The following is a 19,424-nucleotide window of genomic DNA, read 5'->3' as shown; positions in this document are numbered from 1 at the left end:
ACAGTAACATGGGTTCTGTGCTTCTTCTACCACATCACATCACCCTACAGTGCCCACATGCTCATAACAGGTTATGAGTTGGAGGCTGTTGAGCCCTTTCTCTCTCCCCAGCACTTTCCCGGTACATTCAGATGTGGAAATCACATGTAGGCTACAGGCACTGCCTTTGTGCTGATCTCTAAGATCTTGCTCTAATTAGATTCCTCTTTAACCAGTCCCTAAGCAGATGAGGCATTGCAAGCTGTGTTTGCGCTTGGGCAGCAGCCCTTAGTGCATGAATCACACTTACCTAGGCTTCCAGGAGGGACATACTTAATGGACAAACTCATCACTCCTCGATGATCCACACCAGTAGCAGCAGAAAGGCTCTGAAACAGAAAGAGTTACGATTGACTAAATAGAGGATTGTGAAAACACAGCAAGACAAACACCTTTGACCTCAGTGGAGGAGCACAAATGGACAAACTGGTTCCATGGTTGGAGCAGCCCATTCTTAGGGCAGGTAATTTCTCTATGAGTTTGTTTTCAAACTCAAGTCTCTCAGAAGCAAAAGCCTGAGGATTCAGAGTACAAGTTTGCCCTTTCAGACATGCCCACCTGGATATAATTAAGCATCTTGATTCTGAATGATAAAGGTCCTCTATTTGCTTAAAAGGGACCACATATCAGACCTGTGAATTCAGAAGCATGTAGGAAGCTGTACAGACTTTACAAACAGTTGCACCTGAATATTTACCTCTCAAGGCACGTCAGCTGCTTCACCTAGTAGTCTGGTGTTTTTAAGGGATGGTCTCCATGTGAGTGGGGAGACTGGCAAAGTCATGTCAAAGTTGCTGTGATTAGTACCAGGTTGCATTTATGCAAGCGTCCCTACAGATCGATCACTAAAACAGACCTGAGAAGGCCATTGTTCCGAGCACTGAACTGCACTGAGGTGATTCAGGGGTTGTTCTCTAGTATGGTTCAGGTTGTTCTGCTCCACCATACCCAAAGACCTCAGAGGAGTCAGGAAGGATTTCTGCCACCCTCAGGGCTTCACAATTGGGCTAGAAAGCAGAACTGTAGATGAGACACACTTACCCGGGGCTTCAGCGTATACCAGTTGAGTTTCCTGTTGCTCCAGTCCCAGCTGGCCAAATCTATTTCAATCTCTCCCAAAAAACTGTTACGTCCCAATGGATCATTGTGCCAAACAGAGAGATTTAATTTTTGGATCAGCAATACCATTTTCTCTATTTTATACTGGAGGAAGAAAGAGAATTTGTTGTTCAAATTTTTCTTCTGTTTCTTTCACAAACAGAAAGCTTGAATAAGCTGTGAGACACTCAAACCCACCACACACATGTGCACTACCAATGGACCTGGCTTCAGTCTGAACATCTCTTTTTTTGTCCTGTAGCAATACTACCACCCTGACAAAGCTTTTCTGCTGAGCACAGAGAAACCTGGCATTCCATTCATCACTGGGCAAAACCAGTATTTTTTCAAGAATTATTAACACAGGCCTGGGCATTATTAAATAATCCTCTATGCTTTGATGAGTACGATCACATAATGCAGACCTTTCTTACCAGTCCTGTGCCTTGTGACTGCATGCCAAGAAGGGGAGGACAAATAGCCCTTGCTCTGACTGCAGGTCCCAATGGTATCCAAAGATCTGTGTGGTTTTGTCAGAGAAATCTTTGGTGGCACACAGATGGGTGCGGAGGAACCTTTAACATCCCAGACCTCTCAAATCCCAGGGAAGAGCAGTGCAACGCTGGCAGGAGGCAGGCAAAGAATCTGGCCAAGAAGGCAGGATCTTTCCAGACCTGCCTTATAGAGGAGCCTATTACAAAAGAGGTTTTCAGAGTGTGTATTTGTTCTTACCCGTAACACCTCATTGTAAATGGGGTTCACTGTCCTCTTCTTCACTGACGTCTTCCTCTTACCCATCCTAGCTTTGTCTGGGAGCAGGTAAGTTTTTACATACCTAGAAAACAAACTCCAGTTGGACATTGCCCAGCAGGAAGGAAGGAAGGAAGGAAGGAAGGAAGGAACTATTACATTTAAAGAAAAAAGAAAAATCCTCCAGAACACAGAATTCAGCAATGTAGAAGTCACAAGGCACTAAAACATCACTCACGGGTCAGATCTTCCTTTCTTCTCATCCACTACAGCCAAGTCCTTGCACTGGGATATGTGGACCTGGAACTCCCGGTTCTTCTCGTCGTAGTCTAGAGCAAATTCCACAGTTCCTTGGGCATCCAGACTCCCAAAATCACCGCTGTAGACACTGAGCACACTGCCACTCACCTGCCAGGGGGAAGAGCAAGGTCAGTGCCACTGAAAAAGGCACAGTCTGATTCAGTTCTGGACAAAGACGATAGTATGAGAAATATATTCCCAGAGGGAAAAAATTCTGGTGTTCCTGTCCTTGTGCCATGCAATATTCTTGACACAGAGATGGCTCACAGCTGTGGCTCTTCTCAAGCAAGCCACGCTAGGGAATCCAAATAAGGGTCTCACAAGGGTGTGCTATCCTAGACCAGGACTTGGAAGCACTGAATGCTCAAGAAATACAGAAGTTTTTTCACTCCTAAATCCCAAAACTTTGGGAAATGGACTCAGATATTCCTGGGGGGATCACATATGTCTCTTGTCTAGGCTTAGAGGGAATAAATAACTGATATCCTGACCCAATCTCATCACCAAGAAAGAAAGATATTAAGAGAACTTGAACTATATTATAAGAACTTGTTATTTCAGGTAGATATAGTCACACAATTCTCAATCCATTTATAAAACAGGTTAATAAGAATCCTATCAGTTTTTGTCTTACACTGGTAGAAAGTCACGAAGCACAAGCAAAGCTCAGCTACAGAAAGATGAGATGATTTTCTCTTGCACCAATCACTCATGATTCCTGACAGGATATCATAAAAGCTAATGCTGTTTACAAAGCAAATAACTAACCCTCTTGGCTGTTTCTGTGGTACCATCATGGACGTTTATCAAAAAACCTTCCTAGTAATTAACCCAATTCTTCTCTGTCTTTCCCTACTTTGGTTCTGAATTTCATTATAACCTCCAAAAACATGCTAAACATCTCCTGTCAGTCATTGGAGCCATATTTACCACCCCATCAGGATACTCACCCCAGCAGAGAATCCTGAAGGAGATTTTCAAGAACACCTGCATGACCTGGCCTCATTTTCAGCTCCCAGATGCTTCAGATTAGGAGAAGAATTCATGTGCACCAAAGTTTTTAACATATTTGATGGGGGTTGGTTTTTCCTTTTCTCTTTGCCTGTGGAATTTTTTCCAATTCACATGCTAAGAAGCACTGATGGCTACATCCTTGAGATGGGGGGAGGGGGAACTTCCCTGTTTTTTAGGGAGTTTCTCTTGGAGGGAGGATAGGGAGGGGGTACACCATGAGATTAAAAGGAGGGTGGGGAGGAGTTGCTCTCTTGCTTGCTCTTGCCTTCACAGGAGGAGGGTTGCTGCTACCACCACCACAACCCAGCCGGGAGCTGCCTCTTCTGCTGCTGGATCCACACCCCTGCTCTGCTAGGATACCCTGCCATTTCAGTTTGCTGTTTCCGAGCATCCTGCTGGAGCACCGGGACCGACACTGCCCCGGGGTTCCTGAAGCAAAGCCTCTCTTTTCCATCCCCTCCAGTCTCAGACACAGCCGCCATCACCGCGTGCTCCCCGAGCCCGCGCCACAGCGCCCCCTGCAGCCGCGGGGGAATCATCGCACCTGCCCTGCCCACCGGGAGCCACCAGCGCCCCTGCTGGCTGTGATGGGAACTGCACCAGAGGGGAAAGTGCCTGCGGCCGAGAGGAGCGTTACTGGGTCCCTGTTCTGTTTGTTATTAATTCCATAGTTGTTGTTTTGCTTGCCTTGCTATACATACTAGTAAAGAACTGTTATTCCTATCCTCATATCTTTGCCTGAGAGCCCCTTAATTTCAAAATTGTACTAAATTCAGAAGGAAGGGGTTTACTTTCTCCGTTTCAAGTGAGGGCCCTGCTTTCCCTAGCAGACACCTGCCTTTCAAACCTGGACAATATTTATTTACATTCATGATCTCTCCTTACCAGCTTTGCTTCAGATATATTCTGTAAATCTCTAATATAATCCTTGGAGAAATCCATAACAGTAATACAGCAAATTCAAGCACTTTTAAGCAGCTCCCTCCCCAAATACTGTCTCTAAGAAATCTTTTAAAAACACTCAACTAAACACATTCAGCTTTTTTCAGCTTTCCTTAGAAGCTGAAGCTCCAAAACAAGCTTTTGCTGTCTAACTCTCAGTTCCCTATCTGCTGATAAAGGATGAGTTGCAGAGGTCACCCATCTGCAGTCCTGAACCACAAACATGTCCCTTTATAGCTGTGTGCCTCATTTTCCCACCTAGAAACCCCCTTCCCCACCTTCTGCACTGCCAGGATTCAGGGTATCCACACCTGGGAGTGGGGGCTGTCACTTACAGGGAATTTGACCAAGGACAACTCAGTGGGTCTCTATTTTGAGGTGGTACCTGGATTCACTTCTTTAACCTGAGTAAGTAATTAATCACCCCCCTTCCTTTAATAACATACCCTGCCGAAACGAACAGGATACTCTGGAGGCCACATCAGCAGCAGCAGTCTAAAAGCAGTGTCACTGCATCCAACTGAGGAGCCCTGTCCAGGAGCTGCCAGCACTTGGTACCTACCGAGGAGACGGAAGCCATGTCGGACGAGTGGCTGCCAATGCTGGGTGTCTTTTTGTGCCTGTTAAACTGGAAGCTGATTTCCGAAGCCGTGTCTGATTCAGTCTGCTCAGAAAATAAGAAGAATCTTTAATCTCTGCCGAACGAGCACTTTGCAACACCAGAGAGAAAAAGGAATTGCTCAGCAGAGTCCCATTAAGCAGAGATCAGGTTAGGAGAGTGGAGGAGAGTGCAGGGAGCCTCCCCAGGGAATCCTCTCCAACCGGCACTGAACGTCATCATGAACTGCCTCCAAACAGAGCTGCATGCCTCTGGGAAAGGGCACAGAACAGCGTAGTTTGACACATAGGGCAACATCCTCCAGGATGGAACAGCTGCTCTGGGTTACTGGGTGCTTTTTTCTTCAGGCATTTCTCATTCATTCATGGCATAATCAAGGCATGCTCTAAAGCAAGTACTGTTGGTCTCCAGGAGAAACATTCTCATGATACTAACTGCCATTCAGGAGATGCTGTGGATACTATTTCAGCCATTTTTGGCATCAACCCACCTCAGACAACAGGAGAGGAGAGGATTTGCTCAGTTCTTTGACTCTTTCAGGTTCAAGAAATTGATGTGGTATCAAATGAGGTTTATTGTATGCTGCAGGTACAAAAAAAGCATCAAGATAGCTTGTCAGAATCAGGAAATTATAAGTCACACTTTTGTTAAAGAGCACAAGAAAGGAGGAAAAGCTTGTGGAAAGCACTGGAGTACCTACAGTTGCCTTGTCTGTCTCACCTGATATTGAAGCTGATCCTCCCCAAAAAACATCCTGGAGCTATTTTCAGTATGTTTTCATTCACTGTGTAGGAGTGTGGAACTCCCTCTAGTGGCTCATCTAATTCCTTTATCAGCACAAGGACATGGTTGTCACCTGCTTTTTACAGACTGAACTTACTCTAAAAATCTGCCTCCTTGTCAAAGAAAACAATCATGCTCACATTTTTATCTCATAGCACACTGCCCTGTAGAAAATAACACTAAAATATTTTTATCTACAATTTCACCATTGCATATACCTCTCAAATACTCTGCTAGACACAGAGGTGGACAATAGCCATATTATCTAAAAGAAAGTTAGAAAGTTTCCTATCAATAGAAAGATGGCTACTGGACTGCTTAGATGTCTAACTAAAACTTATTTTTTGTATCTTTATCTTCTCCCAATAACTCTCTTGAAGATCACTTTCTCCATCAAGATATACGTATACGAACATGCACGTTCATATACACACTTGTTTAGCATTTTAGGCATGATGATACATTCTTGGGTGCTGAAAACGCCCAAGAGATTCTGGATTTACCCTTCATTTGATATTTACTATTTTTATTTCCAAACTTGAATAAGTAATTGTATCTACCCCTCTCCACAGACTATTTGCTATCCTGCAAACATGAAACTGTAACTGTTACAGGAGGGTTTCCAAGGATGAGGTTTGGGGCTCTAGATAAGGGGATGCTGAAATCTTGGTTGTCTTGGTGAGGACCACCCTGAATAGAAATGTGAGTCTGGAGCTTTGAGCCAATATGCCCTGTGACATGTCGGCTACCACGTGATGGGACAGTGCTTGGCACTAGGTGCCAGCCAGAGTGGGCACAGCCAGAGGGATGTGCAGCGTGATGTGCCAGCAAGCTGCCTCCCTCCCATAACCAGTGCTGGACTTAAATTGGCTCAATCAAAGCCTCTAAGTGGCTTTACCTTTACCTTTCCTTGGGCATTGCCTTCCCATCCTTCTCATTTCAGTCCTGGCAGCTTTGGCCTCACCACTTTCCTTTGAGGCAAGCTCTTAGCTTTCTTTTTGGGCTTGCCAGGTTTCACTCTCTGGGGATTGTCATTGGCTTTCTTGGGCACAAAGGTTGCTGCTGCCTTCCCTCAGGTGCTTTTCATGGCTGCAGCTTTCTTGGGCTTCTTTAGGTAGGCTGCTGCTTCCCTGGTTGCCTTCTCCTCAGCTTCTCTGGATTTTTCACGGAGGGACTGTCACCATAAAACATGTCCCAGCTGGCAGCTGGAGACATCAGTACAACCACAGGCTCTGCTCTGGGTGAGGGAAGAGACCTCATAAGCAGGAGTGTGTTGCACAACTCACATGATGACAGCAGGTCTGGCACCTCGGACCAATCCACAGGCTGCCAGCAGATCCCACAGCCCTTGTGCAGGAACAGAAGAGATGAGCACCAGCTTCTTGGCAACCCTTTGAAGCCCTTGTGTTTTTTGCTGAAGTAACAAACCATCAATCTAGCTGCAATTCCCTGGCTCTGAATTTAATTTTGGGCAGTATAAACTCTTTAATTTGATGATTAAACAATATGTCATTTTACTAGCCCGGTACATGCATAGAAGCATGGTGATGAAAAATTGGCATAATATATTACCTTCAGCAAATGTCAACCAAAAAGAAGAAAGAAAGAAAGATGTTACTCACTCTCTGTGGTTGTGTAAATGTTCACCATGCTCTTCGCAAGATTAATGCTATTTGCTCGGGCCAGTGCTTGAGCAGCAGAAGAATGATCCCCATCTTCCTCTGGAATACACAGAAAGTCAAATCAACATGGTAAATAAATAAACACAAATGGGCAGTGCATCAACAAGCCCGTGTGTGTGTGTGTGTGTGTGTGTGTGTGTGTGTATGTGCCTCCCTTGGTCACCCTGCCTAGAGCACATTGCAGTTGCATTGCACAGGGCTGCTTCCCAAGCATCCAGGTGCTCTGACGTCTCCCCTGAGAAAACCTCTTTATACTGTGTCAGGAAATGTATTTAAATACTGGATTACCCCAAGACAGACCAACTCTTGTGAAGAGCTTCCAGTGAAATACTGCCATCTGCTAATATCATTCTGAAATTAATTAATTAATAAAGGAAAAAGCCCTGAGAAATACTAGAAAGATCTAGTGTATAAATGGTTGGACTTAATGATCTTAGATGTCTTTCACAACTCATAATATTCTGTAAAGAAAATATTTACAATGACCTGAAGCGCACCTCAGGATTTTCATAGGAATTTTATATTGCTATGCAGAGCTGTGGGTAATCAGAGCCTAAATGTAAAGTGAGTTGCAAATAACAATAATGTTTTCTTATAGTCACTCCAAGAGCCCATCAAACCCAGAGGAAGAGGCGGCTAAAATGGTGCTGCTATTGACACCGTCATGGTTGAGAACATGGTATCAGAACCCAGAAAGATGAGATTCCTTATTCAGTCCACTTTGCCTAAAGTTTAATATCAAAGTTCACTTGTGCATTCCAAAAAGACACAAAATGTCATTTAGGCACTGACAGCCAATGGCTACATCAAGGTACTCTAAGAGCCAGTGTATTTATTAAACATTTTGCTTCACATTTTATTTCCTCTACTTGTGTTAGACTTATCTCTACTACCACAAAGAGTTCCTCCAGTCCCATGTTTGAAGAAAATACAATCTTGCCAGTGAGTGAAATACAGTGAGTTCCTGTGATGTGCTGTCGGTAGCGCAGGGCTGTCCCAAGACGAGGTGCTTACAGGTAACGCACAGGGGCTGAGAGTGGGGAGGAAAGCAAGGGAACGCAGCACCGTCCCCTTCTACACTCGCACTAGGCTACACAAGATTTGTTTCCAGAGCTGTTGTGGAACACATTCTACACAAGCTAACTGCACAAATTGCAATATAGGATAAATGAAGAAAAGGTGCAAAATGCAAAAGGGTTAGGAAAGAAAACAGGCTTAGGGATGGCTTTCTATTTGGATTTTACAGGGTGCAGTCGCAGCCCTCAGTACCTGAGTAAACTACTCCGTCTGTCACCTGAACAGCTTGTCTCTCTCCAGATGGTTCAACAGGTGTTGGCTGGTCTGAAGACTTGAACATTTTTTCCTCAGGTAGCTCTCCATTTATTTCCATGTTGTTTTGCATGCCCAAATCAGATCTTTGCTCTTTCTCATCATCACTTTCACCATCTGTGAGTACAGGCTCGATCAGTATCTGCACCCTGCTTGCCAGGGACCTCGCTGTGGGCTTACGCCCTTCTACCACAACCAGGTCCTCCACAGGCATTCCTGGCTCCAGCGTGCTGCCAGACACATCCTTGGTAGGCAATTCAAGTTGGATGGAAGGTACTCTCACAGGCAGTCTGGATTTCTTGGAGCAGTGCTGCACCACCTTCTCTTCCTCTGGCATCAGCAGCTTCCCATTGCTTTCACTCAGCGAGTCATTTCTAGTAACCAGGTCACCTTTGCTCTTGGCATATGTGGATCTGGGAGTGACGCAAACCGAGCCCTTCCTTGCAGGACTGGCATAGCTTGGCTCTTCCTCACTAGAAGATAACACTACTGTCCTTTTGCAGGGGATCCTTGTTTTGGTGAAGGCACCAGGTTTTTCTTCAGCATCCTGGCCTTGCCCAGACTGCATGGAGAGCGAGCGGCACAGCTTGAACTGCCGGCCATCTGCCTCTGTCCAGCCCAGCTCTGTCACCGTACTCCCCACTGCCACAGAGTCTGCTCCCTTCTCCCAAAAGTTCTTCAAGTTCCTGAAGTGTTCACGGTCAAGGCCGATGTCCTCCTCTTTGTTACTCATTGATGAGATAGTGTAGTTCACACTTTGCTTACCAGCCCAGCTGCTTTCCCCTTCTGTGGGCAGAGCTCGGGGGCTTGCCCATGGCTCTTTCTTTGCAAGGCTATTTTCTGCTGGCCCCACGTGATTCACAAACTGCTCAGATCTGGGGAGGGTTCTGCCTGGTTTCTTCTTAACTGGTATTTTGCTGGGAGCATAAGTTTCTTCGGGTAGAGTTTTTGGTCCCTCTGTGGTGCCAGTGGCTCCATCAACAGCTTCTCCTCCAGCTGCAGTGGTGGGCTGAGGCACAGCATCCTCTGAAAGCTTGGTGGGCAATGGAGATACTCCATGACCTACAACAACAACAAATGCTCAGAGCCTGTCCCACTGCATCACATCCAGTCTCTTCAGAAGGTCTGGACTGCAATTTCTCAATGAGAAAACAGCGGGAATTTTCAGAAATCATCAATATATTCCTAGTTTTATTCCATATTCAGACTCTAGAAAGCTCTCTTCCATTTGAAGAAGGCCCTGAAAACCCCAGTCCTTCTCCCTGCAACAGGGCACAGAAAAAATCCACTGAGCTCTAAACTGTTCCTGCAAATTGTGGATTTGTTCCCAGGTTCTCTTTCAATTTGACAGCTTCCCTACTGGTTATTTGCAGAGTTCCAAAACTACACTATACAGTCAATGCCGGAAAGAGAGGGTAAGTCCTCTTCCGGATTAAAGAGCTGAGAGCCAAGCACTAAGTTCAATATGTACAGAGAGCCCCGGAGAAGTTTCAGTCATCAGATTGCTTTCTGCCTTGGTCCCTGCTGCCCTGCCTGTAATTCACAAAGTGTTGTCAGCCTATTCTTATATGCCAAGGTACTCTGTAGTTTATTTGTACACACATTGAAGAGCATCTTGTCCCTTGGAGCTTGATGTTGAGTAACAAAAACACCAATAGCTCACTGAACAAAATACTTACCTTTTCTATGCAAATGAAAGCTGTTTGTTGCAGTCACAAATGGACTTATTCCAGTGCCACTCTCTGAGGAAGAGACACCATGTATGCTGGATCTCTGAACAGAAAACAAATCTTATCAGTGTATAAATACTGGAAAAACTGGAACAAAAGTATTTTATTTGAGCAGAAACATCAGGGCAGGCAGCCTGCGGAGCCCCTGTCAGTAGGTATAGATTGTGTGAAGCTCCAAGGAGTAACATAACAAAGTGAGGGAGGGGGGGCTGGTTTTTCTTTCACTCTTTGCATCTGGAATTTTTCCCATTGACTTGCTAAAGAAGCATGATTGCTAAAGTACTTGAGACAGGGGAGGGGGGAACCTCTCTGGTTTTTAGGGAGTTTCTCTGGGGAGAGGGACAGAGACCCAGATTAGAAAGAGGTAAAAGGAGAGCAGGGGGCAGTTCCTTTCTCCCTCGCTCTTGGATTCACAGGAGGAGGGTTGCTGCTACCACCACCACAACCCAGCCGGGAGCTGCCTCTTCTGCTGCTGGATCCACACCCCTGCTCTGCTAGGATACCCTGCCATTTCAGTTTGCTGTTTCCGAGCATCCTGCTGGAGCACCGGGACCGACACTGCCCCGGGGTTCCTGAAGCAAAGCCTCTCTTTTCCATCCCCTCCAGTCTCAGACACAGCCGCCATCACCGCGTGCTCCCCGAGCCCGCGCCACAGCGCCCCCTGCAGCCGCGGGGGAATCATCGCACCTGCCCTGCCCACCGGGAGCCACCAGCGCCCCTGCTGGCTGTGACGGGAACTGCACCAGAGGGGAAAGTGCCTGCGGCCGAGAGGAGCGTTACTGGGTCCCTGTTCTGTTTGTTGTTAATTCCATAGTTGTTGTTTTGCTTGCCTTGCTATACATACTAGTAAAGAACTGTTATTCCTATCCTCATATCTTTGCCTGAGAGCCCCTTAATTTCAAAATTGTACTAAATTCAGAAGGAAGGGGTTTACTTTCTCCGTTTCAAGTGAGGGCCCTGCTTTCCCTAGCAGACACCTGCCTTTCAAACCGAGACCATGCCTGTACTACCTTGTATGATGCAGACAATTGGACAGGAAGTCTTGTCTTCAGTTTTGGCAAAATTTTCTGCTCTTTGGTTTCAAGAGTAGGTGTACTGGATCTGTGGGAGAGGAGAAGTGCCTGAACAAGGAGGTCTGTGGAAATGAAGTTTGGGTGCTCAGGCAGTCGTCAACATCACCTCAGTTCTGCTCAGATGTGGAACTTTCTCAATAAAAACAAAGTGTGGCAACTACTAGGTTTATTCAGACTTTTCCCTTCTTGGAAGTCCCAAAAGAGCCCAAGGGCCATGCAGAAGGGAGAGACATCTTTATGCTATGGCCCAGGAAGGAACAGGCCACACCTTGCTTAAGACTGAATGAGAAAAACAAAGCTAGCTTTTCAGGATTTAACCAACCTCTTCAAAAAAACCACTGAGTGTTGTGCCAGCAAAGCAGGAATACCCAGGGCCTCTGGATCCTTCATTAAACAACACCCACTAATCAGCTGCAAGAGGTTTCCAAGTGTTGTCAAGGCCAATATTTAATATTTAACTCGAGCAACCTGTGGCGAATGATTCCTCATTCTGCTGATAAAAAAGGTAAATTAGATGGGAACAACAATACATGAATATGTGAATATTTTAATTGCTTCTCCATAGTTCGTGGATATTGAGTGAGGTCACTGACTTGTGCATTGGAGTGCTTTTAATAGATGTTTCTACTCAGTCAGCACAATGTGAAATCCTACCAATCCTTGATGGAGAGTGGTGAGTGCCGGACACAGAGGTTGGCACCAGCAGGAAATGAGCAGTTTCCCCAAACAGTTCATTTCCTTAGTGTTGCTCCATAGCAAAAACTAAACAAATAAAACCATAATTACTTGAAAAACTAACCAGCATATCCTGACATTAGAGACAGCTTCCATTTTACTGATCCCTTATCAAATCATGCAGGAAAAGACCTTTGTGGGATGAGCGCATTAGCACTTGATTATTAGGGGTGGATTGATATTCTGACAATTACTGGAAGAAGAACTTTAAAATTATATGTACGTATTACTTATACAGTCTCAGAAACTCAGTTAGAGACCAGAGTTTAATGGATAGCATTCAATTTTCATTAGAAATAAGAGCAGCAGCCTGAGCATTGCAAACACAGTAGTGTTACCTTTCCTCTCCTGCATCAGCAACATCCTCAGGAAAGGCACAACTTGGGTCAGCTTTGCTTTCCACACTCATCTGAATGTGCTTGTTGGCTTCATCTGTAATATAACAGAGACAACTGAGAAATTTCATTTCAATAAACTTATAATGTTTGGTGTGTTTTGTTTGGCGTAAGATAATGCTTTGCCCAATGAAAAAGAGACCCACCAGCACTGTGACTCTTAATCCCTGGGAGTTTAAGAGGAGAGGGGTTCAGGGGTTCTGCCTGCTCTTCCCAGGGATGGGGAGGCCCCAGGGCAGCAAAAGCACTTCCAGACCACACAGGTCAAAAAGGATAAAGCTGCCCAATGCCCGACTGGTACCAGGAGCTGTCACATCACTGGAACCCTCCACAGGACACTGCTACTGACTGTCAATAAAGTTAATCTGTTCCAGGATTTATATTCAGCCATTTCCTGTTTTGACTCAAGTCATCCAATCTTGGCAAACAAAGGAGGAGGCCAATAGAGATAATAAGATCCCTGTTATTTTTACTGGCATGAGGCCCAGCTAGATCTTCTAAGCCCCCAAAGACCCCAAATTAAAAACAATAGAGGATGGTAACTTTTACAGCAGACTGCAGGGTACAACACTGCATTAGATATTTTGTTAGCAAATGAGTTTTCTTGCTACTGCAAAACCAAAAGGATTAAACTCTCAAACTGTGAATAAAAAGTAAGTTTAATCTGGTCAACAAGATCTGCACTTATTTACTCATGCAACTAGGTCTATTTTAAAGAGAAAATCTACCTCTTGCAAGAACTGCCACACCATTTCAGGATATATTTAACTGAAAAATACAATAGAAAATGAAGTTCAGAGGACTCAGAAGTAATATTAAATAGTATAGCCTTGCTTGTTATCTGGTTGGAAAACAACACGAGGCCCAAAAGCAGGGAAGTCCTATGGTGAGAAGACCCAAGACTCAACACTGCCTGCGTGGTGCCATCTAGCATTAGCACAATCAGCCTGCAAGTCACAGGAATATCCAAAGATTCACTCCCCCTTGCCTGTGCACTCCTATGGAGAAAAATGCTGCATTCCCAAACTTCCTGCCTGTCCAGCACCTGGCCCTGAGGTGCAGGGACACAGCAGCTGCTGCTCACAGCTGTCTGCATTAGGATTGAATGTCTGGCACACACGGGAGGTGGCAGCTGAGGGGCCCCATGGTTTCCACAGCAGCAGGATATCGGGGAGCTGCTCCTGCTGAAAAACAAGAGTCTGGTTGTGTCGGAACGAGCCAGTTTTAGAGAGCATGTTTTTGAGAGAGGGACTGTTTTGCCCATGCCAACACTGATGTGCACAAAGCATCACTGAACATTGTTTTAGGAGAGAGAAACCGAGGCATAGTTGGTGGCACGTGCAGGCCATGGCACGTGCAGGCACAGGAAGGCACGCTGAGGAGATGTATTGATACAGTGAGCCACATCTTCCTCTTCTGCCTCAGACCTGGGAGAGGGAGGTACCAGCAGGTAGCTGTGCTGGAAGTAAAGGAACCAAACACAGAGCTCCCCCGCTTTCCCTTTGCCTGTCATGATTGAAAAGACCTTGACAAGCAAAGACTGCATTCATTTCTCATCCCACTTGCAAAGGCACTGTGTCCTACTTGCTCTTCATTGACACTTCCCCCTCAGACAGAGCTCTTCATTCCTGCCTGGCAGAGGCAACAGGAAGCTTTCATCTCTACCCATCCAAATCCCTGCCCTGAAAAATGGCTCAGCCACTGACACAGCTACACCTGGCTCCTATCACCACAAACAGTTTAGTACATTATAATCCATCAAGACAAGCAATAAGCCTTTGTTAACTTTAAGATGAAACAATATAAGCAGCAAACACCAATATAAATCAGGAGTGGCCTGACCAGTTTAACTTGCCCATGCATGCATTTTTATACATGTGTATAAAACTGACAGGCACTCTTACTCTAACATTTTTACGCATTTCCTACCTCTCTAAAACAAAGATTCTTAGTGCATGGGATATTCATAACTAACTTGCCACAGCAGGTGGATAAAATGGTCTCTCTCAAAGGTGATTTTTACCCCTCAAGTATTGCACAAAAGCTCAGGGAGAAATTATCAAATTCATCTATCTGTGCTGCTCCACAGGCTTTAGTTTAAATATAGGGTATCTATCTGTTTATAGATTTGTATGACTGTCTATGACTAGTGTTTTCTACTACAATCAATACCAACTATGAAAAGCCTTAGGGATCCCCACAATCGTCCCTTCTGGAAGCTAAAACCCTCCCCTGGAAAAGATCACTGGGAATTTTTGCTAGCACAAATTTCCACCCCTCCTCAGCCCACTTACCTTGCAAAAGGAATGCCAGAAATTATCTCAGTGGGGCTTTTCCATGCAGGAATTTTCTCATTTCACTCTCTAACACAGATTTAAGTCTAAAGACTTAAATAAGGAGCTATGAACACAGATTTGACTAAATGAACATGCACCCCTGCATCACCTTGAAAGCCAGCAGAGGTGAATGACTGATCTTTCCAGGGTAAGGAAAAAAGGTGCCAATATGGCAAGCAAAGGCCCTTATCTAAGGTGAATATATTAGCTGCGGAATCTTAATGCAGAGCCAGTGATGTGGAACAGCAGTGGAAAATGTAAGAGGAAGGAATAAAGTCACATGTTATACCTGTGCTTTATCAAAATAAGTCTGAGAGGAAAAAGGGAAGAAAAAGAAGTTGAAAAAGGAATAAAGGCTAAATCTAGACATAATTATTATAGTAATTTAATAACATTTGCTTTTTCCTTCTTAAAACAGAAATGGTCAAGTAATAAATGTGCAATGACTATTTTGTGTAATACTGTTGCGCTAGTAAGGAGATTATTTTATATGATGACCTGAGACAACATCTGGTATGTGACCATCAACCCTATAAGTTAAATTTAAAATCAACAGTACTTCAAATTCTGCTTGCCTGAAGTGGGCAGAGAGTGAAGAGTGCAAGGCAAAGGGCAAACAATCCAATTCACTGCAGACTGGAAGCTGGGCTGCAGGTGACAGAGCATTTGCCTGACCTGGGCCCTGGCAGAGAAGCTCCTGAAGTTCTGCCCCTTCGTGCCAAGAGGGTGCAAGCACAAATGCACATCCTAAAAAAAAACATGCTCTGCAGAAAAGCCAGGCATCTCTGCCAAGATGGAAAAGGTTTTATATGTTTTAGAATTCTAGAGGTATGATAAAATAGTAAATTTAATGACATCATGAATTCATACCAAGGATAAAAGCAACCTCATATGATGGGCCAGTTCTGCATTAGAAGCTCCAACAAATCTTTGCTAAATTATGAGAGCTGTCAAGGGTAGGTAAAGAGCAAAACAAAAATGACTCTCAGTGAAGTCCCTAGTCAGCATTTAGCTTTCAGAATGTCTAAGTAACATGGGGCAAGGAGGGGTACCCTAAATCCAGGCAATTCCTGCTACAGAAACATCCTGGCCAAGGAGGCTCACCAAACAAAGGAGTGATCTATACTGCTGCTCCCCCTGGCAGGAATGGGAAGCTGGGCCCAGGAATGATGGCTGAACTGAACTGCTGGAGGTGACACTTGAGTGCTGGACAGATATCCCTCTGCCAGGGCAGTAGCCTTTATTGCAAAATAACAGAGCCCAACTATGAGGCCCTTGTGTTAGAGACAGTGACAGGATTTGCTTAGAGCTGCCTGTTAGGGCCAAGGCTCCCTCAGGGCAGCAGCACCCAGTAACTCCCCAGCCATGGCTGAGGATCTGTGACTGCCCACCTGACAAATCATCCAGGAGGATGTATGACACTGAGCTGCGGGGGTGGCTGGCCTGTCCTCATGTTGAGGACTGGATGTGAATCATCCCCAGTTCTGCTTTGCACAGATGTTCAGCACAAAGTTCCAGCTCCAGGCTAGTTACATTTGGACTCTAAGCATTGTCCTGCCTGTTTGGCACAGGACTGACCTCTTGCCCTGAGTTGACAGATTTTGATCTCTTTTACACAGCACCATGAAAGTTTATCTGCATGTCAAACACACAAAACATCTGCTTCTAATTAGCACAAGTGGGACACAGTCTGGGTACCATTCAGACTTGACCACAAAGCCCTTTTTACTTTGTAAACCACATTTTGCCTTGGAATTATTTCCATGTAAAAAGCGATGCATGGACCCTCTCAACTGGACAAATACATGCCAGAAGGAGAGAGGCACCCTCTCCCTTTGCAGAAATGTGACTGACCTCACCACTCCAGAGGTCTGTGAGAGCAGCTCTTGTCAGACCATTTCAGGAACTGCCAAGTTTGACCCATACATGTCAACTTGATGCCAGAAAGTATCCTACATCATCCCCTTCTCTTTTTACTTCTACGGTAAGAAATTACACCAATGACCTCTAGCAAATAGAAATTTTGGGAAAAAGAAGCAAAAAAAGAAAAAAGAAGCTGAAATGGGGAAAAGGCATTCACTGTACATGGCTTTTGCCTTGGTCCTCTGCCACACTGTAATTTTTTCTTTGGGTCCTGATTTTGACAACAAGGAATGTTTCTCTGGTACTGAAAACCAGAGATGAGAATTCCCTTATCACAACACAGGGATTGGCTCTCAGCAGACTCCCAGTACAGAGAGACTCCCATCCTGGACCAATTTTTTTCTGGTCCATCAAATTGTTTTCTTAAGATGTACACTAACATACTTACTTTCTAGCTTGCCCTTTTTCCTTCTAATTGATGCCCGAAGTAGATCCGGCCCCTCCAAGTCTTCTTGAAACCGTTTTGCCTTCACTTCCGAAAACCATTCACCTGTCACAAACTTCTTCTTCTTTTCATCCTTGATGGAGCCTTGTATCCGCCTGAAAGTCAGTGCAAGCATTACACACCAAAAAGATCTTCAAAGTTTCAACTTCCCCTGAGCTACCTTTGTAATATGTCCATGGGTTCACCTGTCTGACACTACAAAGGATCCAGAGATTATACTCTGCAATCACAAGAGCCAAACCAGCATTAAAACAGCAGCTGATATATTCTTTATCTGAAATGGGTACAGTAAAAACAGGCTTTCACCTCTTCCAAATTTCACAAATCCAAATCATTCACCTGCCAAGGAGATTTGCCCACTCACTTGGCTGCCCTGAGGGTTAAGGAAGGGGTGGGGCTGTTTGTCTATCTTGCGCTTCTCCATTTAATTTGTCTAATTACCTCTTTATGAGCAGCAAAACCTTTTGGATCAAATTTGCTGCAAACCATGGAAACAAACAATATTAAGGGAAGCAACCAGTCCCTGCAGCATTCTCCCTGGTCACCGCCCCTCTCCCTGCCATGCCTATTTTGGCACTCGGATGGTTAGCTCTTTCTCCAAAACATGACTTCTACTGCTCCTTGCTTGGGTACACCTAGGGCTGGTTTCTGACACCTAACCCTGTCAGTGCTCTGTTGCCAGCCTACTCTAATCCTCCTGACCATGGCTTGCTGAATTAGCTGCCTTTCAGCTGACACAACCTATCACAATTCAGGGTCCCTGTGAAACCTGGGAGGCCAGAGGAAGCTCCCATCTCGGCCCAGTTCTCAGCAGGAAAAGGGGGCAAATGCCCAGATAACCCTGGAGTCTTGAAGGGTCAAGGGTCACATTTGGCTGCCTAAAGGCCAGGAGGGAGCAGGAATAACTGGGCTCAAGCCTCTGCAGGCCATGCTGGGGACTCAACAGAAGCTCCCATCTAGACTAGGGCTGCACTGCCTCCATGAGGGTCTCAAAGTGCTGAGCCAGAGGAAATAGTTATTTTAATCTTGTGACAGCAGATCAAGGAAATGATTCAAATCATTGAATTCATTTTGCCCAGCAGGCAGCAGTGTTGAAACCAAACATGTCTTAATGCAGGTAGCCAAACTGACAGCAAGGGGCTCTGGGCAGCATCTAATTCACTTCACTCCCAAATCAAAGCTTCTTGTGCAACAGCTTTCAAAGAGAAGTGAAACAAAACCAAAAAAATCCAAATAGTCTTTTTACCTCCACTTCAGAGGAAAAACTGACTCCATTTCAGAAACAAACAAACAAAACTCAAAATAAATTAAAAACAAATCTTTTTGAAATTGTTTCAATTCAGAGCAGAGGCAAGAGCATGCAGACACATACATCACAAGTCCAGGCTTCTGGCTTCCTGTTGTTTCCTCAGCTCCCACCTTCAAGCAAAGGCCAGGGCACACAGGCTCCCAGGAGCCTGCTTCCTGCTTCTCCTTCAAGCCTTGGGCATCCTTTCTATACAGCGCTTACTCTTTTTTTGGCTCAACAGCAAATCGAAGATTCGCGTCCTTAGTTGGGGTAAACTGGCACAGTGCCATCCACACTCACTGAGTTACTAATTTCTTGCCATAAAGAATTTGGTGCCAGCTCCCTGAGCCTGGTGCATACTGTCAGCCCAGATGGTCTAATGGATGGCATTTAAATAGCGACAGCAGCAACAAGCAATCTTGATCAACCAGACCTGAGCTCCAGAATGGCCAGTGGCAGAGCAGTGAACTGAGCGAGAATCCCCAGCTCTGGAATGGCTCCCTGCAAACCTCTGGCAGATCATGTAGCCTCTAATCACTCCTCTGTATGACAGATGGCACACACACTCACCTCAAAAAGCAATGGGGCAATGTACAAACAGAGAAGGGGATATAAAATCTCATTTTGTAAAAATCTTATTTTAAAACACACTATGGTCTTTCTGTGCTACTGAGTGAGTAAAACAAGGTAGCAGCTACTCCCCTGCTCAGACCTCTACCACCAAGAAAGCAGCATCTTCCTTCATCTCTGAGAACCGATCATTAACCCAAAACACTCCCAGAGTGTTTTGGAGAGGACAGCAGCAACAGAATGATGGCTGAGAAAGGTGAGGTACAATGAAAAGATCTATCAGAATCTGAGCAAAAGGGACAGCACTGCTGCAACCCGCACCTCTCCTTGTTCACATACATACACACACACAAACATACTCCTCTCTCAAAGA

The 19,424-nt window shown here is 45.1% G+C and overlaps 1 protein-coding gene across 2 annotated transcripts in view; it reads right to left on the bottom strand.

Moving 5' to 3' along the window:
• LOC130253232 (synaptotagmin-like protein 2) overlaps positions 1-19,424 on the bottom strand; it is a 37,680-nt gene that overhangs the window by 5,133 nt on the left and 13,123 nt on the right. The window contains exons 3-14 of one of the 2 annotated variants that reach the window (XM_056491642.1): positions 17,137-17,288; positions 12,433-12,526; positions 11,297-11,387; positions 10,236-10,329; positions 8,497-9,618; positions 7,168-7,266; positions 5,253-5,344; positions 4,706-4,807; positions 2,126-2,295; positions 1,870-1,972; positions 1,081-1,242; positions 290-368 (exon numbers count right to left, since the gene is read on the bottom strand). In XM_056491642.1, the coding sequence (XP_056347617.1) occupies positions 290-368; positions 1,081-1,242; positions 1,870-1,972; positions 2,126-2,295; positions 4,706-4,807; positions 5,253-5,344; positions 7,168-7,266; positions 8,497-9,618; positions 10,236-10,329; positions 11,297-11,387; positions 12,433-12,526; positions 17,137-17,288 (2,360 nt within the window). Of the gene's footprint in view, positions 1-289; positions 369-1,080; positions 1,243-1,869; positions 1,973-2,125; positions 2,296-4,705; positions 4,808-5,252; positions 5,345-6,449; positions 6,748-7,167; positions 7,267-8,496; positions 9,619-10,235; positions 10,330-11,296; positions 11,388-12,432; positions 12,527-17,136; positions 17,289-19,424 lie in introns of those variants that run through there. The other variant, XM_056491643.1, reaches the window with a different exon arrangement.

Source organism: Oenanthe melanoleuca, chromosome 4A (assembly GCF_029582105.1).
Source record: "Oenanthe melanoleuca isolate GR-GAL-2019-014 chromosome 4A, OMel1.0, whole genome shotgun sequence".
Taxonomy (NCBI): domain Eukaryota; kingdom Metazoa; phylum Chordata; class Aves; order Passeriformes; family Muscicapidae; genus Oenanthe; species Oenanthe melanoleuca.
This window is presented reverse-complemented; position numbering and strand designations above follow the sequence as displayed.